Below are 27,239 nucleotides of genomic sequence, written 5' to 3'. Positions count from 1 at the left end.
AGAGGAAGAGTGGGAACAGGGGGACGGACTAGCCCTCTTGTTTTGGGAGTGAACCGAGCTCTAATGACTTCTCGCACGTTCCATCCCTGCAGGCAATGGCTGCCCCGCACCAAACTCGTGCCCCTTGGCGTAAACCAGGATCTGGATAAGGAGAAGATGCTGGAAGGCCGCAAGTCCAACATCCGCAAGTCTGTCCAGATTGCCTATCACCGAGCCATGCAGCACCGGAACAAGGTGCAAGGAGAACAGACCAGCGACTCCAGCGAGAGTGACTGACCCTCCGAGGGGCTCCCGCCCTGGGTGCTCACTCAGTGCAGCTGGACTGTACGGGAGAAGGGAGCAGAGAGCTCCAGCCTTGGGAAGCCTGGCTGCTGCAGGAACACGCACAGAGCACCCAACAGCTCCTCCAGTGTGCTGGGCACACCCACAGAGCACTGTGCCCTTCACGTGGGCAAAGCCTACCTCTTCTGCCAGCCTGCCCTTCCTTGTTCCATGCCTGGAATTGCCCTGACCAGCTGCACGAGCAATACCCAGCTGCCTGCATAGCTCCTATGGGCAGTACCCTAACTCTCTGGGTCTTAAGGCTCTAGACTTTTGTAAGATACTGTATAATAGTGGGAGAATGTAAATTATTTGGGCTGCTCCGTACACCTACCCCTCCCAACATACAGAGTCTGGCCCCGTTTCCCTGCATCATAGCACCTGTCCAGTTCCATCAGCCTTTCCTCGGCCCAGCCCTACCGACACTCTGCAGAGCAGGGCCGCCGTCTTCTCACTTGCACATTTTGATACTATAGCTTTTTGGAATCTGCCTGACCCCCTTCCTCTTCCCCCCCCCCCCAACCTTGTAGAAACCCGGCTCTTTCTGCTGCAGCCGGGTGGGCATTTGTACTTGTATTTATTTTGGAGAAAGAAGACCTCTATTGATTCTTAGAAAATAAAATGGCTCTTTTGGAACCAAGTGGGCTCATTGCCTTTTTTAAATTCTGTTTGCGGAAAGGATAAGGGAATCTCTGGTCTTGTTCTGGTCTCATGAGAAGATGTGCTGACTCTTGGCTTCAATTAATCATCAAGCTAGCTTTACTATCCCGTTATCAGGATTAGCATCACCCACCACCATTGTTTATTTAGCATTAGCAGTATACCATAAGATTTCGTATCTAGAAATGATAACAATTGACTTTGTAGAAAAAATGGCTTAAGGAATTGTTTTCATCATTCCTTGTATTTTAGTTTACTGCACTGAAGCTTCAAAGGGTTCAGAGCATCAACAAATTATTCTCAAAGCTTTTCCCATCCAGACAGATGACAAAGTTAGACCTTGCAAATTTTAGCAGCAGAACTTGTTTTCAGGTTATTCATAAAGGCACATTTTAGACCAATAGTGCTAAATATGTATATGGTATTTTTCTAAAAAAAGCTTCTAATTAATTATTTTGGAGAGATTGTTGTCAAATCTATTCATTTTATCCAATATTTAGATATTGCACCTACCCTTTCTTCTACTGCAGTCACTTCATTTGTTGTATTTCAGAAGAAAGCTTTAATTTCCATTTTTTTTTCTAAAGAGTCCTTTTAGAAGATGATCTAAACTGGGTGACAATCATTTTATCTAGTTATAAATATGTCCTAACGTTGTGTGAGAATGAAGCTGGGATTGTTGCCTGCATTTGAAAAAAGCAACAGCAGCAAAAAACATTTCCCACCCACCCCCATCCCCAATTCACCAGGGCTAAATTCATGCTTTTTCTCCCAAAGGCAGTAAAAGTTTACAGCCCCAGGAAAACTTCAGAGGGAATTAGCTTATTAATTTCCCTACGCAGTTTACTCACAAGCATACACACTGATATTTCAGGTGTCTAGCTAACTGAACCATGTCCTGGCATTTTTAGCACCCTGCCAACATCCATAGGCAGCTTCACCCCACTCAGGCTCTTAGCCTACAAAAGAGTGTGTGTGTGTGTGTGTGTAGAAATGGTGGAGGATAAGAAGTCAAGAAGCAGGCAAGGAAGCAGGAAGTGATGTTCGGAAATGTACAATTGCTACAGGAGGTAAGGGAAAGGGCAATCAATCAACTGCCAGGATTACAAGTGTTTGTAAGCAACCCACTGTGGTCCAGTTGTCTTTTGAAAAGCCCCTTTGGGATAACCATGATCTGGATGATTGAGAATCTCCAGACATTTAACCCATTGTGGAGTGATTCCTGCTTGGCACTTGGCTTAGATTTTGGGCTGGAGTCTGATAGCAGCCAGAAAAGGACAAACCATATTGAGGCAGCACCTAATCCCAAGACACAAGAACTTTTGGAGCAAGGCAAAAGTTGTATAGTTGTATGCTACTATACAAATTTTAAGACTTACTTGCTATAAGGAATAACTATCATTATTTATATGACTACCTTGTTTCCCCCAAAATAAGACATCCCCTCATAATAAGCCCAATTGGGCTTTTGAGCGCATGGCAATACAGCCAAATGCTTATTTCAGGGTTCAAAAAAATATAAGACGGTCTTATTTTCGGGGAAACACGGTACATCAATTTACAAAATCTAGGAGGATGGAGTTAACCCAGGGCAAGTATTATTAGGAAAAGCACGTACCACAATAAAGATCAAATGAATATCTTATTTAAATTATAGTAATTTTTAATGAAATATTTGGATGTTTGATAATGAAAATAATGATTTAAAATTAAATGTGCATTATATTCCCACTAATTTTATCAATTTGGGCACTTTAAAGAAAATGCATTACTTAGAAGAATCTAGAATTCAACTGTTATATACCATGGAATGAATTCCAGCTTCTGCTTCAATGCCCAGCAAATATTTATTTGATGTGACCTTATTATTCTTAATGTGAATTTTAACAGCTAACCAGCTAAAAGAAGTGGAAATCTAGCTTTTTTTGTTGTTTGTTAAGATCAAACGCTCTATGATCAAGTGTTTAAGTGTCTTCCAGCACGTTTTACAGGAGGGATTAAGGGCCGATCACCTTGAAATGGCAGCAGTAATGTGTTTTTACAATAGCTTAAATATCACTGCATGTTAATGTATATGGCTTGTCAAGGTGAATCTGGGTGGGGAAGAGAATTTAAAACAATGTAAGTAACTATAAACTAAAATAAACAACAACAAAAAAGACTGCCAAGAATAACAATGCCCCTAATCCGGCCCTGACTAATTTTCTAACCCCCATGCCTGACAAGAAAAGAAAGGATAATTGAAAGGATGCTTGCATTATACCATTTTTTAAAAATAATAATAAGTTTTCTGCCTGGAACTCTTGCTAGATGCCACAAAGAGGAGTGAGTCAAACTATTCTCCAGAGCACCTGAGGGCAGGACAAGAAGCAATGGGTGGAAACTAATCAAGGAGAGAAGCAACTTAGAACTAAGAAATTTCCTGACAGAGCAATTGATCAGTGGAACAACTTCCCTCCAGAAGTTGTGAATATCCCAACACTGGAAGTTTTTAAGAAGATGTTAGATAACCATTTGTCTGAAGTGGTGTAGGGTTTCCTGCCTAAGCAGGGGGTTGGACTAGAAGACCTCCAAGGTCCCTTCCAACTCTTGTTATTCTATTATTCTATTATATAGATGTTTAAACTACGATTATAGCAAAGAGCATCCAGTTCAAGGAACACTGTGCTACCATCTACTGATTATTCTGATTTCGGCAGCCCAGGTAATGGCAGCTCCATTTCCGTTCTCCCCTCTCCCATCTGCCTTGCAATGTACAAGAGACCCTTTTCAGCCTTAACAGGAAGAATTCGCCCTGTGCCCAAAGACCCGGGCTTCCGCCCAAACAGACCACAAAGACCATTTCTCGCAGCCTAGAGCGGAAAGCGGTTGCCCCGCTCTACCCCTGCGCGGCCCCTCCTCTCCATCCAGGGGCCGTACTCTATGGTGATTTTACGGACTCGGAGGTACGGGTTTTGCGCCAAACTGGTGCAGGCGAGAGCTGCGGCCGGAGCGCGCTCATCCCCAAGGACGGCGGACAGCAGAAGGTCCAACATGAACCCCCGGCCGACCCAGCTGCCTCGAGCGACTCCCTGGCGCTCCCTGCCTTGCCCGCGCACCGAACTCCGCCTCGACCTGGTACTCTGTGGCGGGCAGACCTTCCGGTTAGTGCGCCCCCTGGCGGCTCCCAGCCAGGAATTGCAACCTTTTTTTCCCCAAAAGCATCTCCCTTGAATTTGCCCCTTGGCCCTTTTCTTTCTTTCTTTCTTTCTTTCTTTCTTTGCATCGCGTCGTCCTTGGGCGGCTTCTCCTCAGCAGTCATTTTTTTTAACTTGCCCCTTTCTGGGTTTGCTGCCTTTGCTTTCCCCTTGGCTACGCCCCAGGGTTGTGCAGCTTTGGGGTGCATGGAGGCCCGGTGATGAAGGAAGCCAAGCGCTTGGAATGCAGGCATAAAAGCCCCGGCGCGCTCGCGCACGAAAGAGAATAGACCGAGGGAAGAGGGAGGGGAGGGGGGGAAGAGGGAGAGAGATGTTGGCCAGGCTTTTCTTCGTAATGATGTATATATTCTGCTTGTGCAAGCAATGCTCCTGCGAGCTTTTTTTCCCCATCATCCGCAACCAACAATCCTTTTTACCATGATGATGATGATGATGATGATTTTGGTTCATCCCCCATTTGTAAGAGAAAGGATGATGAGCACCGCCCCCTATAAGTAGTTGATAAGGGCTAGCGAAGTAAAATCCGCAGGGATTCCTTTAGCTTTTACCATTTTGTAAGAAGGATGGGGGCAAAAAAATAAACCCCATCTTTCTTTTTGCAAAGAGGGGACGGCACTCCTTTCAGGGGTTTTTTGGGGAAGCGGCTGTCACTTGCATTTTGGTAATGGGGATGCTGCCCCTTTTCTCCCTCTCCCCCCCCAAGCCACAATATCATTAAATATAAAAGCCTTTCTAATTCTTCGAAGCATCAGTAGAATTTACCCAGTCGTCCTCAGCTCTTTTGTTTTCTGCATATAATCTCCTTGGCTTCATGGAGCTGAAGCCTTGAGCTACAAATCCTTCCCCCTGGGCACAGCCAATTGGCTCCCTGAATTCTCCCGTGCTGCTATTGAATTGAAAGAGAACCTGAGAGATCACTGCAATACAGGAGAATATATGTAGCTCAGGGTTGAACTGGGGAATCCTTGTTACCTCTCTGAGCTCGGTGGTTTGCTTGCAGATGCTTCATTGTCCGACTAGCACCAAGGACTTCATAGAATAGATCACTTACAGATCTATGAAAAATCTCCTGGGTCAGGTGAAATCTGCAACCAAACGGGACAGGTACAGACTTCAATAGATAGTTAGGACTACAGAAAAAAAACAACAACAATTGTAACCAGTCTGCCTTCCATTGAGGACCTGTAGTAGGGCTATATTCTGGCATGAGCCAGAAAGAGGGCTGTGACAATATCTACAGACCAGGGGTGAAATGCTCCCGGTTCGGACCGGATCACCTGATCCAGTAGCAATGGTGGCTGGTGGTTCGGAGAACTGGTAGCAAAAATCCCTGCGCCCCCCACCACCACCACCATGCCCAGCTGAGCCGCACGATCATCAGAGGCTTTTTTTTTTTTTTACTTTTCAAAGCATTTTTTCTACAACCTCTTCCGACAAAAAAATGCTTTTAAAAGTAAAAAAAAAAGCCTCTGATGATCGCGCGGCTCAGCTGGGATCATCAGAGGCTTTTCAAAGCATTTTTTTCTGCAACCTCTTGGCCGAAGAGGTGGTAAAAAAAGTGCTTTGAAAAGTCTCTGATGATTGCAGCTGAGTTGCCTGATCGGCAGAGAGGCTTTTCAAAGCATTAGAAAAAATGCTTTGAAAAGTTAAAAAAAAAAAGTTGGCCATGCCCACCCAGTCACATTACCCCCTCCCCCCACCAAGCCACGCCCACAGAACCGGTAGTAACAAATTTTACATTTCACCCCTGCTACAGATATCCTGGACATAAATTGTTTTAGCTTCTTCCCTCAGGACACCGCTATAGGGCGTTGCTTGCCAAAATAATTGGGCACTAAGATAGTTTTTCTCCCATGCCATCACTCTGCTAAACACCTACCGGTATCTCCCACAGCACTAAAGGTATTTATCCATGTAGTAGGGCTATATTACTATTATCCTCCTCATCTTCTCAAAAGGCAACTAGACTTTGTTTTTCCTTGAAGATGTTTCACTTCTCATCCAAGAAGCTTCTTCAGTTCTGACTGAACGGTTTAAATCCTTCCATCCTCCACCATTCAGTCAGAATCGAAGAAGCTTCTTAAGATGAGAAGCAAAACGTCTTCAAGAAAAAACAAAGTCCAGTTGCCTTTTGAAAAAAAAACACCTTTGAGACTGTTTCTCTAAAGTGACAAATTGCATTACACTGAATTTAATCCACAATCTGAAACTCTTTAGAGACCGTAACAAAATTTAGTCTGAACATCAGTTTTATTTTATTTGTATATTTTGAGGCTAAAATTAGAATAGAGCTGGAAGGGAGGGACCTTGGAGGTCTTCTAGTCCAGGGGTCACCAACCTTTTGGACCTCGGGGATCACCAAATTCATAATTTTAAATCCCGTAGGCCAGTAATATGAATTTTTAAAAAAGAGAAATAGTTTTTAGTGCAATATAAAAAAATGCAAATAATTTTTTTGTGGACCACCAAAATTTTCTTGCGGACCACCAGTGGTCCACGGACCACCAGTTGGTGTCCACTATTCTAGTCCAACACCCTACTCAAAAGCAGGAGACCCTATACCATTTCAGATAGATGGCTGTCCAGTCTCTTTTTAAAAACCTCCAGTGATGAAGCACCCACAACTTCTAAAGTTCTAAAGTGCTTCTAAAGTGCTCTCAAAACTTTTTTATTTCAGCAGGCTGGCCTGGCCTAACTCTCCTCTTTTAAATTTTTAATTTGTTTGATCTTATAAATTGGGTGTTTTAATCTGTGTTTCGGCCAAAATATTTAATAATTTTAAGGGACTTTTAATATTTGTATTATCTGTATTTTATCTTGGCTGTTCACCGCCCTGAATCCTTCGGGAGTAGGGCGGTATAGAAATTTGATAGATAGATAGATAGATAGATAGATAGATAGATAGATAGATAGATAGATGATAGATAGATAGATAGATAGATAGATAGATAGATAGATAGATAAATAAATAATTAATAAAGGCAAGCTGTTCCACTGGTTAATTGTCCTCACTGTTAGGAAGTTTCTCCTTAATTCCAGTTGCTTCTCTCCTTGATTAGTTTCTATTGTTTTATGCCTTGCCTTCTGGTGCTTTGGAAAATAAATTGACCTTCACTTCTTTGTGGCAGCCCCTCAAATACTAGAATACTGCTATCATGTCACTCCCTAGTCCTTCTTTTCTCTGGACTGACCATATCTACTTCCTGCAACCGTTCTTCATATGTTTTTGTCTCCAGGCCTTTAATCATCTTAGTTGCTTTTCTTTGCACTTTTTCCAAAGTCTCAACATCTTTTTTGTAATGTGGTAACCAAACCTAGATGCAGTATTCCAGGTGTGGTCTTACTAAGGCCTTAAAATAATAAATACCATTAAAGTTGCCTGTAGCCTCGGAGGCCCAATTGTGAGATATATGAGAAAGGAACTTCTCTTTGGGTCAGTTGCAAAATTTATTTCTTCCAGAAATAAATTTATTTCTCCTTCCATTTTCAATAAAGGAATTAATCCTGTACCTTGTAACCATGCATTTTTTTGAATTGCACCACTAATAAAGGTAATTGCATGTTAGCCGGTAACAATTTAGCTTGTTTACCTTTGAGCGCTCTATAGATAAAGGCAGGAAATAATAAGAACTTTTATAACTTTAGAAGTGATGTTTGGAGAAGGAGTAGCTTAACTGTAGAACATAGACCCGGCTTCTATCACTGGTTATTTGCTCAAACAATTCAGATAAGTTGATCAGAGTTGATTGGAGAGCAGCTGTCAGAGACGCTATCAAGTTAGTTGAAAAACAGGCTCACTACTGTAGCTATAAGAAGCTGAACTGCTTTTTCTTTTCCCGTTTTGCATGCTTAGAAGTTACTAGGCATACTATTTTCTTTTCATTAGCTTGGCTCCTAAAATCAATTAGCAGTACCATCGTGCAATCTTAATATAATTATTAATCCTTAAAGTGAAGATGCTTTCCAAGAACTGGACATACCATCCATAGCAAATCTGCACATAGTGTTTTAGCACATCCCGTCTTCATGGACACCAACTAGCAGTCAGAAGGCATGATGAAAACTCCTGACTCTCATAACACATGGACAGATTCGATCATAGTTTCAACTGGGAAACTCTGACCATCCTAGAACAAGCCATGTCCAAGAACACTAGAGAATACCTGGAGGCCTGGCGCCCTGACAAATCAAGTCATCAATAGACATAAACAATATCTATATATAGGTAGTCCTTGACTTACAAACACAATTGAGTCCAACATTTCTGTCGCTAAGTGAATTTTAAGTAAGTTAAGTGAATTTTGCCTCATTTTACAACCTCTCTTGCCACAGTTGTTAAGTGAATCTCTCTAATTGTTCAGTTAGTCACATGGTTGTTAAGTGAATCTGGCTTCCCCGTTGATTTTGCTTGTCAGAAGATGGCAAAAGGTGGCTCATATGACGCTGGGACATGGCAACTGTCATAAATATGAGTCAGTTGCCAAGCATCCGAAGTTTGATTACGTGATCACGGGGGTCATAAGCAGGGATGGGTTCTACTTACCTTTACTACTGGTTTGCAACGGGATCGCGCCTGGGCGTTTGGTTCGCTCACATGCGCGCCGAGCTGCGCATGCCCAGAAGTTTCTGCACATGCGCAGATCGCCTATGATGACATCTGGGGCGGTGGGCGGAGCCTCCCGCCGGTTTTACTACCGGTTCTTGCGAACCGGTCCGAATCGGGGGCAACCCGCCACTGGTCATAAGTGTGAAAATGGCCATAATTCACTTGTTCATGCTGTTGTACGTCGAGGATTACGGTACTGGTATTGACTGAAGGATCTGTGTAGTCTTTTTAGGTGAGACTTGGCTGTTTCTGCTGCTAACCAAGCTTGTGATTTTCTCAGGTGGTCTGAAACCAGCCCTGGCTACTGGACTGGCGTGCTGGCCGGACGAGTCTGGACTCTCACTCAGTCTGAGGAACATCTGTGGTACACCTTGCATGAAGAGGAAAAGGAAGACGGTGGCAGAGAGGAAGAAGGCCTGTCCGAACCTCCCCTGAAGAAGAGCAGGAAGCAAACACAGCCGGAACCGAATCGTCCTGGGACAAGCGAGCGTTCAGGCAGCCATTTGCCTGGAGAGCTGGCCCGGGGAACCGATGGGTTGACTCCTTCTCAGATCCTCCAGGACTATTTCCAGCTACATGTAAATGTATCTGCGTTATACCAGGGTTGGTCTTACGTTGACTCGCATTTCCGGGAAGTAGGTGTTAAATTCCCAGGTAGGCAAACTAGCACTGGAGAACGATGTAGTGCTACAATTAAAAATATATGGAATTTTTTTTTTTTACATGATGAAGAGATAGTACAATATCCTAATTTGCGTGTGAGCACTTGTTTTCAGGAATTAGAACTAAGTGATGCTTTATTTAGTTGAGAGTAACTGACCAGCGTCAAAGCTGTGTCTTATATCAAGAGCACAGAATTTGATTTCTTAAATGTCTTTATGCATTTTAGGGAACAAACATCGTCCTTGTCTGGCAGAGGGAGATTTGAAAACGGACAGACCCCAAAGTGAGGCTTTCTTGAGGGGTCCTTGGTGCTCTCTGAACTTGGTTGTTTTCTCACAGACATTTTATTACCTGCACTGCAGATAATAAAATGCTGTCCTGATGTTACCTAGTTGGGTAATGTTGTGGCCCACCGGCAGCCAGCGGAGCTAGCAGCAGAGTCAGAAAGTGAGGAGGTTGGGGAGGAACATGGGGCAGTTCTGGGGGCTGGGGAAAGCTCAGACGAGGGAGATAGACAGCAATGAGGCAAAAGAACAGCTGGAGCCCGATCCCAGTATGTGCATGTGCAGAGCTGCCAGAAGACAAGAATAACTCAGAAAGCAGGGTCAACTTGGGAGTAAAGCCACACCTTGGAGATGATTGGCCCCTCCCATAGGAAACAAAAGAGGAGCGAACGGGAAGGAGGCTTTTGCAGGAAACAATTTGGTTGTTCATTCGTTTGTTTCAAGAGTGGAAAGTTGTGTTCGTGACTGTAAGAGACTCTGCCAAGTTTAGCCTTACTTTGCATTTGGAAACAAGTTACGTGGCAGCTTGCCAAGTGAGATAAGGTATGTTGATAAATATTTCTTTGAAAAACTGTTTGGACAAGCCTTGCTGACTGTGAATGGAAGTAATTCACAGTCGTGTAAATAAAAGAGGTTTTGTCAGGACTAAAACTCTTCTTCCTGCTTTTCAAAGGAGCCTAGGTCAGAACAAAAAATTCTGCAAGAAAACAACCAAGCTCAGAGAGCACCAAGGACCCCTCATTTTAACCCTGAGCTACAAATACTCTCCTTTATTAGTGAGGCTTTCTTGCCCAGGGATCTCTCTCTGCTTACTACTAGTACCATGAAATAATTCAGCACCAAGGAAAAGCTAAATCCCTAAGCTTAAACATAAAGTACATGACTAGTGATAGGAAACCTAGAAACACAGAAAACGGATGGCAGGAAAAGACCTAGTGACTCTTTCTTTCCCCCAGGTGTCCGGGTGCTGCGGCAGGACCCAGTGGAGTGCCTCTTCTCCTTTATCTGCACCTCCAACAACCACTTGTCCCGCATCACCAACATGATTCAACACCTGTGCCAGGCCTTTGGGCGCCGCCTCTGCCAGCTGGATACCAAGACCTACCATGCCTTCCCCACACTGCAAGCAATGGCAGGTAAAACCTTAGGCCTCAAAGTTGCTTTGCGGCCTTCCTCTCCGCAAACCATCCCTGCTACATCTCTGATTCCTTCTCCGTTTACTGTTCTGTCCCCAAAAGGACACATCAGTGACAGTAACAGTGTTGGAAAGGATCTTGGAGGCCATCTAGTCCAGGGGTCTCCAACCTTGGCAACTTTAAGAGTTGTGGACTTCAATTCCCAGAGTTCCTCAGCCAGCAAAGCTTTCTGGGAGTTGAAGTCCACAACTCTTAAAGTCGCCAAGGTTGGAGACCCCTGATCTAGTCCAACCCCCTACTCTCGCAGGAGAGCTATACAATATTTGATAAATGTCTATCAGGTCTCTTCTTAAAAGCCTCCAGACTACATCCAAAAGAAGTGCTCTTCTGCCCCCATAGCAAAAGACAGTTGCGCTACATTCACATTCCTGCTTTAGGGAAAGCTGCCTTTTATCCAACTATTCCCCTGGTTGTGTGTCTCCCTCGCCCATCCACTCCGATCTTCAAGGATCATTCCCACATACCATTATGGGTGCTGTCTTCCATGTAGCAGCCCAGGCAATGAGTTGAGTCTCAACCAGGTAGCACAGAAAGATGGAGGAGTTTACTGAGACAGGCCTGATCAGGTAATCCAGTAGACCAGGGGTGTCCAACCTTGGCAACTTTAAGGCTTGTGGACTTCAACTCCCAGAATTCCTCATGCTGGCTGGGGAATTCTGGGAGTTGAAGTCCACAAGTCTTAAAGTTGCCAAGGTTGGAAACTCCAGCAGCAGACACTTTATCTGAAGCATCTGCCATCTCCCTCATTGTTCTCCTCTAACCCTCCCACTGTTTCTTTCTTCCAAGCAACCTTTATGCTTAACAAGCACTGGGCCTGCAAGAACTGGCACTTTCTCACACAGAGACTGATCCTTTCTCTTCACCACACATAAGGAAGTTCTTAGTTGATGTCAAACCAGTGGTGGGTTCCTTCCAGTTCGGTCCGGTTCGGCCGAGCTGGTAGTGGTGACAATATGATGTCACCGAACCGGTTCTCCCCCCCCGCCCTCCCACCCCCCCACCCCCCCCACATTATTCTTACCTTTTATTTGGTCCCACCCCCAATCTATTGCTGCCTCCTGAGTCCCAGCTGATGACTAGAGGGAAAAAAACTGTTTAAACTCTTGCCACGGGGCTTCAAAGGGGGCTCTTGCCACCCTACAGCTGATCAGTGTTAAAAGCAAACAAATGAGTCAGGTCGTAAGTGCGAGGACTGGTCGTAAGTGCGAGGACCTTCCAGAAATGAGACTGACCAGCTAGCCACGCCCACCTAGTCACATGACCTCCAAGCCACACCCACAAAATAAGCCACGCCCGCAGAACCGGTAGTAAAAAAATTTAGAACCCACCCCTGTGTCAAACATCTTTTGGAGTGTTTGCAGAATGCCAGAGGGGAGAGTGTGGGAACACCCCTTTTAACCTTCCTGTTTCAGATGGCCCTGGTTGCGATTTCCTCTTTTCCCACTATCTGTTTAGCACTAAGGAAGGACCATTGGTCTGGTTTCTGATATCTGTCTCCACTTTAGAGTCACAGTGCTGGCTGATTCAGTGTGCAGCTTTCCTACAGTTCTGCTTTAAATCACAAAGGAGCTCTTTCTGAAATAATAAAGAGATAAGTACCGTATTTTTCAGAGTATAAGATGCACCTTTCCCCGCCTAAAAGTGGGTGAAAATTTAGGTGCATCTTATAGACCGAATATGGCCATTTTTGGCCTCCCGAACGCTCCGCGTATTGCGTTTTCGCCCTCCCCGGCTCCCAGAAGCACTGCAGTGCTCCGCATGGCCTGTTTTCGCCAAAAACACCCCTGTTTTTGGCCTGCAGAGTGCTTCTGGGGGCCAGGGAGGGTGAAAACACGACACGCGGAGGCCAAAAACTATTTTTTTCTTGTTTTCCTCCTGTAAATTTAGGTGCGTTTTATAATCCGGTGCGTTTTATAGTCCGAAAAATACGGTAAATAAATTAAACCTCCACATTGACTAGTTGTAGTCATAATTCCTACCACAACAGGACTTTTCACTTATTATACTTTGTATACCACCAGTACCAAAATCTCTAGCAATCTGCAGCTAGGAAAACTCTTGAGAGCCATGTATTTTGTACGCGCTCTCCATATGACTCTCTGAAGACCAATTCAGCAGTTATTTAAGATCTCTTAATTTATTGTAGGTCATATAGCTGAAGAAATGTTTTTAAGTGCTTGGGAACACGACTCAGCAAGGATAAGGGATCCATTGGCAATTCAGGCTTGTAAAAGATGAATACACCCACGTGGACAATGATCTGAAGGAAAAGTCAACGTAAGATTGCACATGGAAGTGCTGGAAGTTTAATTTTAAAAAGGAATTGACAATTGTCGGGAATGTAGATATCCACTGTTAGTTTCGAGCCTCTCTAGTCTTCTCACCATCAATCAATAGTACAGAAAGAATGAATGGAACTGGGAGAAGATACTCAGTCTCATAAACTAAACTTTGCTAAATCTTCCTTGAAAGATCCTTTGAATCTTTGCTTGGTCAAAGATTTGTTAGATGTATAAAGAAGTGCCAATGACGAGTCACTTGATGCACTCCCCATTTGCACCTTTGCTTAATAGTTATTGCTCATTGCTAGAATTGAACCAGGTAGCTGGTAGCTTAGGTACCGTATTTTTCGGAGTATAAGACGCAGTGGAGTATAAGACGCACCAAGATTTCAAAGAGGTAAACAAGAAAAAAAAAAGTTTTTGCCCTCCCCAGACCCCAGGAGCACTCTGCAGGCCTCCCAAACCCTCTGCAGGCCCTGTTTTGGTGAAAAATGGGCCTGTTTTTGGCAAAAATGGGACTCGCGGGGCAGGGTTTCAGGAGGCCAAAAATGGCTGTATTCTGTTTATAAGACACACCAACATTTTCACCCTCTTTTAGAGGGGGACAAGGTGCGTCTTATACTCCGAAAAGTACGGTAATTGAAACAAGTTATAGGAAAATAAAATACATCCCAGAGATGAGCTACCAAGATCCATCCTGCAGCAGAAATTCTATTTGTTTGCTGAAGGGAAATTCTGATTTTTTTTTTCTACTTTAATGAAGAGCTGGTTAACAGATCCTTGAAAGATTTGGCGAAAACTGTAGCAGTAAAATGATGGTGTCACTCTATTATTGTTCCTTCAGTAGCTGGCTGCAAGCTGTTGGTTTCTCATTGTTAGGCAGCTGATTGATGTTGCACTGCCTGTTTGTTTATTACGTTTACCTGCCGCCCATCCCTCCATGATGCAGCTCTGTTTCTTCTTGAAAATAGAATTATTTCTGGATTTGGTTTCCTGTCTCCACTTCTTGGGGTAAACTTCTTGCAGGAGCAGATACAGAGGCTCGGCTGAGGGACCTGGGATTCGGTTATCGGGCACGGTTTATTAGCGAGAGCGCCCGGGCTGTCCTCAAGACTCTTGGTGGGGCCGCTGGCCTTCAGCAATTGCGCACTGTCCCTTATGAGCAGGCTCGGCATGCCTTGTGCACCCTTCCAGGAGTGGGAGTGAAGGTGAGCATGGACCTGACACCCCTCCCTCCCTGTCTTGCTGTTTAGCCAAAAAGCCTGTGGGTTCGGTTGTGCCTACTTGCGGCTTGCAAAAAAAGTTTTTTTTTTTAATTTCTTTTTTTTTTATTTCGAATTTATATACCGCACCTTCTCCCGAGGGACTCAGGGCGGTATACAGCCAGATAAAAAACATACAATACAAACATTAAAAACAATTTAAAAGATATATATTAATTTGGCCCCAATTTAAAATAACAAACCAATTAAAAATATTTAAAAAATATATTAAGCTTGAGGTAGCTTTGTTTATGCTCTGGGAGGTGATCAAGCCTACCCACTCCTTCCCCCAAGATCCAGAAGCATCTAGGCCCGTGATGGTGAACCTATGGCACAGGTGGCACGTGGAGCCATATCTGTGGGCACGCGAGCATTCCCCTAGCTCAGCTCCAGCGCACATGAACGTGCCGGCCAGCTAATTTTCTGGCCTTCCGGGCCCACTGTTTCCAGCCTCTGGAGGGCCTCCGGGGGGTTGGGGAAGGCCGTTTTCGCCCTCCCCAGGCTCCAAGAAAGCCTCTGGAGCCTGGGGAGGGCAAAAAACAGGCCTAATGGGCCCACCGTGCCATCGCGTGCCAAAAGTGGGGGGAGCGCAGGGGGTGGGGCACATTGAATTATGGGTGTGGGCACGGGTGCGCAAGACCCCCCTCAACTCCCCCCACTTTTGGCACACGATGACAAAAAGGTTAGCCATCCCTGATCTAGGCCAATTCCAACTTTTGAGGCCTCAGATATAACAGAAATGAAAAACGACCATTTATGCAACAAAACAGTGGATTCTAACTTAAATACTTTTTGAAGTAAAAACACAGCAAAGGCCTGAGTTTGAGGCCCCAACTAAACAATGGACGGTTATTTTGACTATGTTTTAAAATAAAAACCTAGCTGAGGCCCAGATATGAGGCCCCAGTTGGCTTAAGGCAAAAGCCAAAAACACCTCTCTCCTTGGCCTACTTCCGATTATCTCTGATAGTCAAACAGTAGCTGGTATTTTCCAGGTAGAATAAACCTATTAGTTTGTTCATCCTGGGGAAAACTGTTGGTGGTTTCCCATTTCGTGAGACCAGGGAAACTGAAGGACACCCTGCAATCATTATAATGACTCAGGGGTGAAATCCAGCAGGTCCTGACAGGTTCTGGAGAACCAGTAGCGGAAATTTTGAGTAGTTCGGAGAACCGGCAAATACTACCTCTGGCTGGCCCCAGAGTGGGATGGGAATGGACATTTTGCAATATCCTTCCCCCAGGAGTGGGGAGGGAATGGGGATTTTGCAGTATCCTTCCCCTTGGAGTGGGGTGGGAATGGAGATTTTGCAGTATCCTTCCCCTGCCATGCCCGCCAAGCCACGCCCGCCAAGCCACACCATGCCCGCCAAGCCATGCCCACAGAACCGCTAGTAAAAAAAAATTGGATTTCACCACTGTAATGACCCCTATTTTGTGGTTCAGCCTCCCACTAGAGCAGGGGTCTCCCAAACTTCACAAAACGTTAAGACTTGTGGATTTCAACTCCCAGAATTCTGGGAGTTGAAGTCCACAAGTCTTAAAAGACCCCTGCTCTAGAAGCTAGATTGGCTTCCCCTTTGTAACATCTGAAGAGCATTTGGGGTTATGTTGGGACGTTGATGCTATCTGCGTTTATTTGTTATGTTTATTGTTCGTTGCTGTGGTTAGATGGACTTCAATTGCTTTAATATGCCATAGGGGATTGGAATTCTAATTTATCGTTCTTATTGGTGCATCAACAATATAGAGAAGAGTTCCCCAACCTTTCTAGCTTTGCAGCTTGGCCCGGAGGGGGAAAGGGGGGATGACTCCACACGAATGGTGGGTACACATGCCTGCTATTTGAGCCCACTGCTCGCACAAGTGCTCGCACAAGCGCCCGTGTGTTTCACCAGCCACTTCTGCAGCCTGGTTCCGAAAGGCTCAAAGCCTGGGGGTTGAGGACCCTAGATATTACAGAGAATATGTTGTCACATAAATTTGATAAATGTTGCTATGCTGCAACTGTTTCCTTTCCCTCACAGGTGGCTGACTGTGTGTGCCTAATGGCACTGGACAAAACTGAGGCTGTACCAGTGGATACCCATATATGGCAGGTTGCCAAACGTTACTATGGCCAAGAGTTGGGGATGGGGGCCCGCAGTGTGACGGAGCGTGTCCATCGAGAGATTGGTGAGGAAAAGGTCCTGCTGTTGTGACCCGTCAGTGGCCTGTGCAGATTGTAACTGATTCCGACAACGAGGAGTCTGGTGTGGTGCTGCGCCATCAGCCTGTGCAGCTGGCGCTCGAGTCGGACAGTGAGGAGGCTGGAGAAGATGTAGTGTCAGAGGCGGGGATTCAGCCAGGGCCTTCAGAACCTCCAGAAGCTCCTTTAAGTGAAGAGGACGAAGAGGAGGAGCCTCTTCTCAATGCACGGGCACGCAGAGCTGCCAAAAGGCAGGAGTGCTCCTCAGGAGGAGGTCTTCTCGAGAATAAGGCTTGGGGCTAATTGGCCACTTCCTTAGCCTATTTAAGGAGGAACATTGATTGCAGCAAGCTGTAGGGAACAACTTTAGTTCAATCTCCTTCGCGTCTGGATTCTCTGCAAAATTATTTCTGAGCTTTCTGCCAACTCTAGTAAGACTGTGATTACCTTATCTTAGAATAAGATAAGGCTCTTAGAATCTGGTAGGCTGTTAAGACAGTTTTATTAACAGCCTTTGGTTGATAAAGACTAAGTTATTTGAGTAAAATAAGCTTTGTATAGAGTTTGTGTGGGCTGCGTTCTTTGTGGTCCGTAGCTGGAGCAGAACACCTGCTTGCTGGTGACCATCTTAAATAGCAACACCGAGCAACAGCAATAGCACTTATACTTATATGTCTGCCCCATAGTGCTTTACCGCACTTTCTAGGCAACTTACAATGTCAGCCCTCAACAATCTGGGTGCTTATTTTACCGACCTCGGAAGGATGGAAGGTTGAGTCAACCTTCAGTCTGTCAGGATTGAACTCCAGAGTGTGGGCAGAGTTTTCCTGCAATACTACATTCTGACCACTGTGCCACCAGGGCTCTTGAGGGAAGGGACAACCTGGAGCATACCCACCCTATCTAACCTAGTAGGAGCAGGAGATACGCTCAGGGAGAGGCGGTCCCACAAGTAACCTGTCCCTGTGCGATGTAGGGCTTTAAAGGTAATAACCAGCACCTTGAATTGCACCTGAAAAGCAACTGGAAGCTAGTGCAACTCACACAGCAGTGGTGTTACTTGGGTGAACCATAGGACACCCAAAATTTTGTGTGTGCCACTGCATTTTGGACCAGTCCAGTTTCCAGATGTCTTCAAGGACAACCCCATGTAGAGCATATGAAGTAGTCCAAACAAAAGATGGCTAAGGCATGAGTGACATTGAGCAAGACCTTTCAGTTCAGAAAACATATATAAAAATGTCAGAGCGGTTGTGAGGAATCAGACCTATTTCAGTCACATCTTATTTCCTGTAGTGGCCAATGATAAACTCTGATGAAACTGGAGGGCATTAGCCTTACAGGAAGCAGAGAGGAATTATAAATTCGTTGTTAGTTGCGAAGCCATGTCCAACCCATCGTAACCCCATGGACAACTTTCCTCCAGGCCTTCCTGTCCTCTGCCATCCCCCGGAGACCATTTAAGCTCATGCCGACTGCTTCAGTGACTCCATCCAGCCACCTCGTTCGCTGCCATCCCCTTCTTCTTTTGCCCTCAATCGCTCAGTGATTTTATTACAAATAGCAGTTCCTTAAGCAAGTTTTATTTCCATGAAGTTTCCTATCCATCAGGTGGTGTTACAAAGGATAGTCTTGGTGGAAGGAAGGATAACTGGTCATCAGCTAAACTAGATATGTCATCTTACCTGGCCTTCCACTGCATTGTCTCTAGTTGTAGTCCAGCATTGGGTTCCTAAAAGCATAGCCTGAATGAGTTTCAGAGGAGTAAAGTTAAATGAAGGGCCTAGTTGAGCTCCATAACAAAATGTACTTTCCAACAGATGAAGGGCTTCAAGTATGTAGTAGCCTCTTGGAGCATAAAATATTGTTGTGCTTGGAATGTTGCCATCCTAAATTGTAATTAACATTGACAGAATGTTTATTTTTCTGTCTCTATTTTAAAGCATCTTAAATCATAGAACGATAATAATAAACCCTAATCTCATAAACAATATGAGAGATTTATGGCAATACAATAAAATGTCAAAAAAAAAAAACCTCTGGAAAAGCCTCTTTTAGTTTGGGAAGAAACCTTAAAATAGCAGTGATTGTTTTCTGGATATTCTGGGACTGTTGGTTATCTAGATGCGTGCAGAACCACCCATCGATATTTAAAGCTTGATATAACTTCTGTTAAATTTTTAATTTCTCCTCCAGCAGACACCTAGAACTGAAATACAATAATATGGGAAGGGATGTGAACTAATTTGGGAAATCAACCCTTATTCCGCTGTTTGAGCTGTGTGGACTTGCTCTTTGCCACATTCTAATTTAAGTTTGTTTTGCCTCCAGGAAATTTCTTCCGCAGCCTTTGGGGACCATATTCTGGATGGGCGCAAGCGGTAAGTATGAAACAGCATTCCCCTTCGCGCATTAAGGCTCAGTGCCATTGCCCACTGTTGCCAGAAGAGGTAAGATGCCAGACTAGGAGAAGCTTTCTCTATAAGCTGCATAAACTTTCTGTCTTCCTTATAATAGCAAACCGCAGGATCGATTTAGAAGACATTGCCAACTTCACAATAGCTCAACAATACTAGTAGAATCTGAATTTTCCTTTTTTTAAAGCAAGTCTCTATTCCTCAAGGTAGAGATGGGACATCACAGTCCAGTGGTGGGACGTATTCATGATTAGGGAGTCCTTTGGGGGGCTGAATTAGTGGATAGTAGTTTGGTCCAATGGTTAAAACGTGGATTCTAGGCCTCCTATGGGCACAGAAGCCAGCTGGGTGATTTAGCCTGTTGTTCTCTGTGAACCCTAGAACTCTGTGAACCGTAGAAAGAAGCCAGTAACTAAGCTAAGTTGGGCTTAGGAAAGCAAAAACCCACAGTGAGCCAGAATAGATTCTTCTCTCACACACTCTCTTACACAGAGCTTCCCTTACCCTTACCCTTACCTTCTCTTCCCTTTTTTTCTTTCTCCTTTCCTTCTCTTTCCCCCTTCCCTTTTCCTTTCCTTCCCTTCCCTTCCTTTCCCTTCCCTTCCCTTCCTTATTTTCCTTTCCCCTTTCCTTTCCTTCCTTTCCTTTCCTTTCCTTTCCTTCCCTTTCCCTTTCCCTTTCCCTTTCCCTTCCCTTCCCTTCCCTTCCCTTTCCCTTTCCCTTTCCCTTCCCTTTTCTTATTTTCCTTTCTCCTTTCCTTTCCTTTCCTTTCCTTTCCTTTCCTTTCCTTTCCTTCTTTCCTTTCCTTTCCTTTCCTTTCCTCTTTTCCTTTCCTTTCCCTTCCGTTCCCTTCCCTTCCCTTTCCCTTCCCTTTCCTTATTTTCCTTTCCTTTCCTTTCCTTTCCTTTCCTTTCCTTTCCTTTCCTTTCCTTTCCTTTCCTTTCCTTTTCCTTCCCTTCCCTTCCTTCTCTTCTCTTCCCTTTCCCTTTCCCTTTCCCTCTTTCCCTATCCATATCGACATGTCCCCTCACACAACCCACTTTGTTCCTCCAGTTCTATATACCAAAACAGAAGCAGCCATGATGAAGGTTCTTGGCTGAAGCTTTCTCCAGTGACCCACATTGACTGGTTGAATGCATCCAGTTCCCACTAGTAATGCTGAAACAACTTTCTCTTTCTAGCTAGATGCAGGTCAGGTGGATGCTGGAAAAATATTTGAGAGGGACGTTCTATGGCTCTGCAGATCATGGTTTGATGACTTGACTCCCAAGGATCTAGTCAGGGATTAGAAATAGGAACTAGGAGAAGAGGGGATACAATGAGCCGCCCTGAGTCTTCGGAGAGGGGCGGCATATAAATTTAAGTAATTAAATTAAATTAAATTAATTAAATTTTTAGTAGATAAGTTGTTGTCCACCATGCCAAGCGCCTCTGTCCTCTACTGTCTCCCGGAGTTTGCCCAAATTTGTGTTCATTCCGTCAATAACACTATCTAATCATCCCATCCTCTGCTGTTACCTTCCCTTTTGCCTTCAGTCTTTTCCACATCAGGGTCTTTTCCGATGAATCCTCTTCTCATTTGGTGGCCAAAGTATTTCAGCTTCAGCTTCATACCTATCCTTCTAGAGAACAATCAGGGTTGATTTCCTTCAGGATTGACTGATTTGATCTCTATGTGAGTTGCAAAAATTTGAATAACCATTAGGTGGAAGCACTGAGACAGGAAAAAAAAATCTTCTCCTGGATGCCATCTGCAAGCGATCTGGATGTTTGCAGTCATACCTGATATGTCCCATTTTTTAAAAATATCTTTTAACCCTTTGTGCCATCCAGATTTTTCCCTCTCTTGCCAGGTCCTGTTTTGTGCCGACCTAAGGAAGAACCAAGAGTCTGCAGATCCGAATGCCAAACACCGTTGCATCAAAGTGGCTCAGAGCAGCCACTCCACCTTGACATAGTAACTTCTCTTGCAGCTCCACCTTATTTATGGGACTGATACAGGCAAGGAAGAAGACCTTTCCTGTTAGTGACTGGAGCCAGAGAGAAATCACCCATGCTAAGAATAAGGGTTCTGTGAGCCGCTGAGGAAGACCGAAGCTGCTGTATGTTGCGGGGATCCTCAGTCAGTTGCTCCTACTTTTGTTTTTAAAATTTTATTGTCTTTTTTCCCACCAGAGGTTGCTTGTAGCCTAAGCATCTCATGGAGCTGCCATGTATTTTAAACAGTAGAACGTTTCCCGCTTTTTCCTTGTGACTTTTGTAATCGCAATAGGCTTGCTGGGCATTGGTACTGGGCATCAGGCAGTTTTTTCAAGCAGACCATGGGAAAGTCATTTTCTCTAACTTGGGGCCATCTGTTCAGGGTGTCAAAAGCATCCTTGTTTTGAAAGAGGTGACAAACATCAGCAATCTGGACTCCCATTAAATAGTGAGGTTGATAAGAGTTGCCTGAGGGTAGACAGAAATTGAATGGGCTTTCCCCAAAGGAAGTTGAGCTATGGAGTCTGTTAAATATCACCAGTAACTTAACGGTACCACATAAAATTAAGGTAAAGGTTTTCCCTGTCTAGTCGTAGAGGAGCAGTTTTCATCTCAGTTTCTTAGCTGAGGGAACCAGCGTGATCTGAACTCGCTTCCACGGTCAGCACAATTGATACAACAAGGCGCACAGAATGTGGTTACCTTGTGGTAGCTATTTATCTATTTGCTTTCGAACTGCTAGGTTGGCAGGAGCTGGGGCAAGTAACAGGAACTCACCCCCGTCTCGCACGGCACTCGGGTCTCGAACCCAGGCTGACAGTTTTCCAACTGACAAGCTCGGCGTCTTTAACTTGCTGAGCCATCCCGCCTCTCATAAAAATAAGACTAGTCCTTTTTTTTTAAAGGAAGCAAATTTTATGGCCAAGTTCGCATGCTCTCTCATTCATAAAACTGGGGTACATGCATTCTGTAATGCTGAATCATTTCAGAGGCTGCTTGTGATAGGCTGACTTTTGGTGATGGATGACACCTCCACCTAGGAGAGAGTAGGGGGGGGGGACATGATAGCAGTATTCCAGTATTTGAGAGGCTGCCCCAAAGAGGAGGGGGGTCAAATTATTTTCCAAAGCACCAGAGGGCAGGACAAGAAACAGTGGATGGAAACTAATCAAAGAGAGAAGCAACCTGGAACTTCCTAACAGTGAAAACAATTAACCAGTGGAGCAGCTTTGCCTTCTGTAGCTGTGGGTGCTTCATCGATGGAGGTTTTTAAGAAGAGACTAGACAGTCACTTCTCTAAAATGGTATAGGGGTCTCCTGCTTGAGCAAAGGGCTAGACTAGAAGACCTCCAAAATCTCTTCCAGCTCTATTCTGATTAATTGACCATTGGACTATTAGCTAAGAGAAGAGGGAAGGATCCCTACCATTCAACGTTGGCTGAGGGTGCTAGTGTTTTGGATTTTTTTACAACATTGTCAAGTCTTTGGCATCAGTTGCCACACAGTTGGGTCCCATGCAGTACTTAATTCTACCTAACTCTAACTCTTTTGCCCACTTACCTGGAGAAGAGCCCCCTTGAATTCAGAACAGGTTACACCTGAGTAAATGAAGGGAGTTGCACTATAAGTGAAGACCATCTCCAGCTGATTTGTGTTTTGCTGCTGATGATATTCTAAAGCAGGAGTCTTCAACCTTGGCAGCTTTAAGCCTGGAGGACTTCAACTCCCAGAATTCCCCAGCCAGCTTTGCTTTGCTGGCTGGGGAATTCTGGGAGTTGAAGTCCACCAGGCTTAAAGTTGCCAAGGTTGGAGACCCCTGTTCTAAAACATGGCTGGCTGAGGAATTCTGGGAGTTGAAGTCCACAACTCTTGAACTCACCAAGTTTGGAGACCCCTGTTCAAAAAGAAGCACTGGTCATTGGACATAGGGCTGATTTCCAGGTGGTTTACTGAAACGGCAACAGTATTTGTGGTGCCAAAATCCAGCATTAATAGGAACGTGTTTTAAAAGGTACTTCGTTTCATTTCTGGCGTGATGTTTTGATGCTCCTCCAGATGCTGAGCCAACTCCTTTTTCTTTTTTGTGTTTGCTTATGTATATGTGACACAACAGCTCCCAATTTTCCTTTGCTGCCTCATGTATTTAGAACGCTACCCCTAATATTCAATCCCTTGTACTATCTCCCTTTTCTCGCTTTCCTTAATTTTCTTTGCATCTATAAAGGAAGTCGTAAATTAGATTCCTAAACCCAAATGATAAGCATGCTGCAGCCAAACCAAGCGTTTTTTCTGATTTCAGTGAATCTCACTATCAGAACAGAGACTTTTAAAGAGTGCAACCTGGTCTGGCTGTGGCCTTTTTTTTTTTTTTTTTTTACTGTGTACTGTTTTAGAAAACTGTTATATATATATATATTCTCTCTTGCCCAAATCCATTTCTTCCTTTTGTCTTTGACCATTTCTAGTGGTTTTGGGCAAAGATCTACTTATTTTTTATCCTTTTATAAAGTGCTTCTAAGTTATTTCTAAGTGCTGTATCAATCCTAATAAAACAATCCTGGTTTGTCCCTTAGGTCTCTTCTAGCATAGTTTGTCTGTTTACGTTAGTTCCTAAAAGTGTGCCTGTAACCAAATTGGATTCATCTCGGGCAACAGCCCTCAGTGATGGTTTCCTCTTTTTGGGGCCGGCCTTTGGTGAACCTGGAGTGAGGCTCGGTCTTGTGTGCTTCCCTTTTAATACGCGAACAAGCAACAGCATAGAAACTTCTGAGTTACGAAGTTCCTCTTGAACTGAGAGGGTGGAAGAAAAGATCAACGGGACAAAATGAAGAGCTATGAGCTTTTAAATCAGGCAGGAGAAGAGACTGAACCACGGGAAAAGCCATAGTTATATCCAGAGGTGGATGTCATATAATTTTACCACTGGTTCACCGCGCACTGAAAATGTGCATGCGTGCTTTGCTCTCTCTCGTGCTAAGAAATCAAATCCCATAAACCATCGCTCAGAATATCCCAAAGATGCTTTTCCAAAAGGCAACTGGACTTTCTTGGGGGGGTTTTCCCCTTGAAAACGTTTCTCTGAAGCTGAAGATGTTTCTTGGATGAGAAGTGAAATGTTTTCAAGGAAGTCAAGTTGCCTTTTGGGGGGTGGGGGGAACCCACCTTTGGGTCAACCATGGCCTGGATGGTTGAGAGAACTTCAGTAGATGCTGTTCAGGATAGTCATGGCCTCCCACCTGCAGAGGACAATAGGAAAGCCGCTCTAGCTTCCATATTGGACTGTAGGAAAACAGTTCCTCCTTCTTTAGAAACTTCAATAGATCACAGATAAGTGGAAAGCTACAAGCTACCGCACACTTCCCTCTGCAAACAAACAATCTTTATTCTCCAACACTGCACGCAACCGAGCCAAGGGCCAGCTACGGTTGAATTTACGTCCTCATTCCTTGGGGTTAGGCTTGGTTGGATCGTGTGGGAGAAGCGGGGGCTTCTCATTGGTTTCTTCAAGCGATGTGATGGTGTGCGCACAGCTGGAGAGCAAACACCCACTTGAGCGGCTGCTGCAGAAAGCCAGAGGGGTCTTGAATATTTCTTTCCAAGACTTAAAGCCACTCACGTGATGGGCCAAAAAGGATGGCATCGTTGCTGTCTTCAGATGAAAGAATGAGCATGGGGGGGGACGACAGGAGGGGTCTTGTTGGTGCGGCCAACAGGGGCGTTGGGGTGGGGAATGGAACGGGAGAGGATAAAGCATCTCCAGGGAAGTGTGGGAGTCGGAAAATACTAGCCTCCACTTCCAAGATTCTGGAGGATGCCAATTAATAGGGGACAGGTTCCATTCCCCTACAGTGGGACTCGGCCGTACTTCGCTGGGAAGATGGGATGGCGGTCCCAGACCCTTCCCTAGCTCTTACAACAGGGCTTGGGGCTGCCCACTCAGTTATGATTGCTGCTGGCTCTGCCATCTAGTTCCTGTGTCCTTTGGTGAATGTTCAGTCCTGAGTTTGGCAGTGAGAGCCATTCCCCAAGGATTCCTCACTGCTATTAGTAGCCGAGCCTGAAGAAGACAAAGGGGGAGAAAAGGGACAGTCAAGACCAGATTGACTAGAAATTGGACGATTCCAGGGCCTCCTCTGGTTCAGGAAAGGGAAGCTACCCAGTCCGTACTTCCCGTACTTAGTGACCAGATTGACTCCATGGTTCATAACACTTTATTCTTGGAATGTGACTTAAGGAGACATTCTTTAGGAACAGCATCACATGAACTCAATAGTTCACTGACATACAATGAAGCTCCTGCTGGCTTGAGCAGATCTTCAGAATGAGACGGCTTAGGAAGGAACCTGAAGACTTGGTTCTTCTTCCAGCTGCTGGCCCAGTTGTCCCCCCCACTATATGAGTCATGGTCTGGTCCCCAGCAGGGTCAGCTTTAATTGGTATGTTTTGGCAGCAGAACAAGTAGGCTCAAAAGCAAAGATCAAATGCGGCGCTGCTGTCATCGCTGGCCGACACACCAATGCTCACAAACAGAAGGAAGGGCTTTGAGGAGAAAGGCCACACAGAGACACTCGTAACCTCTCACCGTTGCTCTCCTGCATGGCTTGGCCAGGCCCCTCTTGACTGGTTCCAAGTTGTAGCTTCCTCATATGCCTCACCACAGCTGTTGCGTTGAAGGCTTGCTGAAGTGGGGGGGAAGGGGGGGAGAAAGGAGGAGAGAAAATGAAAAGCAAAGCAAATGTTTCTCTGCCACAGACTGGCAAGCGAGAAAAACTTTTTTGAGAGTTCATTCCTTTGTTTCCTTCCCTATGCTGTCAAGAGCTTATTGATTAATCGACTGAATTTATTTATTGAATTTATTTGCCACCCATCTTGTAGCAGAAGACTCTGGGGCAGCTTCCAGCATTAGCAATTGTGTCAGAGTTTCTTGCAAAAATCAAATCCAGAAGCACACACGGATAACTGATTCAGTTGGATTCATTAACTTCTTTATATACATAATAACAGATGAAGTATTTACAATACCAGTATAGATTCTTCTTCAACGTAGTAGCAGTTACAAGACAAGGCAGGAGAGAACAGTTAGTTTCATTTCAGCAGAGCAGACAAGCCCAGGCTTGTTCATTTCAGAGCTGAGCACAGAGCTTAATTTGATTTGATTTAAATACAAAGAGAGCCTCCTCTATACAGGGCAGTTAAGTTTCTGCACAGACTCAGTTGCCTAAGCCACACCCATACTTCTAGTTTAAGTTTCTGTTTCTAAACAGCCTTCATTAGCTGACCTTGTTACCATGTCTCTATTGGCTGATTTATTCCAGTCCATGAATATTCATACTCTGACAAATTGCAATATCATTTAGACTTATATACCGCTTCGTAGTGCTTTACAGCACTCTCTAAGCGGTTTACAGAGTCAGCATATTGTCCCCAAAAATCTGGCTCCTCACTTTACTGACCTCAGAAGGATGGAAGGCTGAGTCAACCTTGAGCCGGTGGGAATCGAACTGCCGTACTACTTGTAGCTGGTAGTCAGCAGAAGTAGCCTGCAGTACTGCATTCTAACCACCGCGCCAACACGGCTCTTTAAAAACCCAACAAATATCTTTTATGTTTATTTAACTGATACTGGAGAAGACAGGAATAGGAACATCACTTGAGTTATAAAGTCATCAGCCTTCTCCCACTTGATGTCCATACTATTCTTCGGGAAAAGGGATATAAAAATCAAACAAATGAAACAAGCACTGGAATAATTAAAAAGCATCTTTTGGACATCCTCACCTTCCATTTGCTTTTGGCAAAATTCTTTTTGATCTGCTCACTGACTGATTGATGGATGTTCTTATCTAGCGCGGTGTCTCCAGCAATCCTGAGAAGAGAGAAAGCATTTGTTCCTATTTTGCAGACACCCCACTACCATAAAAGGTAAGAAAAGGGGCAGCTATTAAAGAAAAAACGGAAGTGTTACCCAGTTGATGGATAAATTCCCCAAAGAAACTCATTAGGTTATTTTACGTTGGGGTCATTTTAGCATTTATCTTTACAGAGCTTTACTTTAGGTCTGTGATGGCGAACCTAAGGCACGAGTGCCGGAAGTGGCATGCAGAACCATTTCTCCGGGCACCCCAGCTATCACCCGTTGCTCTTCCGGGATCCGCCGACCCACTGGTCTTTGTGCACACAGGA

General features: G+C 44.6%; 3 protein-coding genes across 17 annotated transcripts in view; 2 read left to right on the top strand and 1 right to left on the bottom strand.

Moving 5' to 3' along the window:
• Positions 1–957, top strand: part of BRPF1 (bromodomain and PHD finger containing 1) — a 31,378-nt gene extending 30,421 nt beyond the window's left edge. For all 11 annotated transcript variants that reach the window (XM_087883805.1, XM_087883804.1, XM_087883807.1 and 8 more), the window contains one exon: positions 93–957. In XM_087883805.1, the coding sequence (XP_087739931.1) occupies positions 93–276 (184 nt within the window). In that variant the 3' untranslated portion in view covers positions 277–957. The remainder of the gene's footprint in view (positions 1–92) is intronic.
• OGG1 (8-oxoguanine DNA glycosylase) lies at positions 938–23,628 on the top strand. The gene is made up of 7 exons (XM_034431749.3): positions 938–4,124; positions 9,065–9,438; positions 10,688–10,867; positions 14,236–14,417; positions 16,499–16,646; positions 18,991–19,040; positions 20,930–23,628. The coding sequence occupies exons 1-7, from the start codon at positions 3,904–3,906 to the stop codon at positions 21,032–21,034; spliced, it is 1,260 nt and encodes a 419-aa protein (XP_034287640.1). The 5' UTR covers positions 938–3,903; the 3' UTR covers positions 21,035–23,628.
• Positions 23,629–24,420: 792 nt separating this feature from the next.
• The window catches only part of CAMK1 (calcium/calmodulin dependent protein kinase I), a 48,139-nt gene continuing 45,320 nt past the window's right edge, over positions 24,421–27,239 (bottom strand). For all 5 annotated transcript variants that reach the window (XM_060684311.2, XM_060684312.2, XM_087883808.1 and 2 more), the window contains 3 exons: positions 26,835–26,922; positions 25,639–25,735; positions 24,421–25,113 (listed from right to left, as the gene is read on the bottom strand). In XM_060684311.2, the coding sequence (XP_060540294.1) occupies positions 25,049–25,113; positions 25,639–25,735; positions 26,835–26,922 (250 nt within the window). In that variant the 3' untranslated portion in view covers positions 24,421–25,048. The remainder of the gene's footprint in view (positions 25,114–25,638; positions 25,736–26,834; positions 26,923–27,239) is intronic.

This window comes from Pantherophis guttatus, chromosome 2, assembly GCF_059756535.1.
Source record: "Pantherophis guttatus breed Tessera chromosome 2, ASM5975653v1, whole genome shotgun sequence".
NCBI classification, from domain to species: domain Eukaryota; kingdom Metazoa; phylum Chordata; class Lepidosauria; order Squamata; family Colubridae; genus Pantherophis; species Pantherophis guttatus.
This window is presented reverse-complemented; position numbering and strand designations above follow the sequence as displayed.

Coding starts and splice junctions, on each gene's coding strand:
- OGG1 (XM_034431749.3), top strand. CDS start 3,904: ATGGTGATTTTACGGACTCGGAGGTACGGGTTTTGCGCCAAACTGGTG. Junction 10,868..14,235: donor CACACTGCAAGCAATGGCAG/GTAAAACCTTAG, acceptor AACTTCTTGCAG/GAGCAGATACAGAGGCTCGG. Junction 16,647..18,990: donor GCGTGTCCATCGAGAGATTG/GTGAGGAAAAGG, acceptor TTTTGCCTCCAG/GAAATTTCTTCCGCAGCCTT.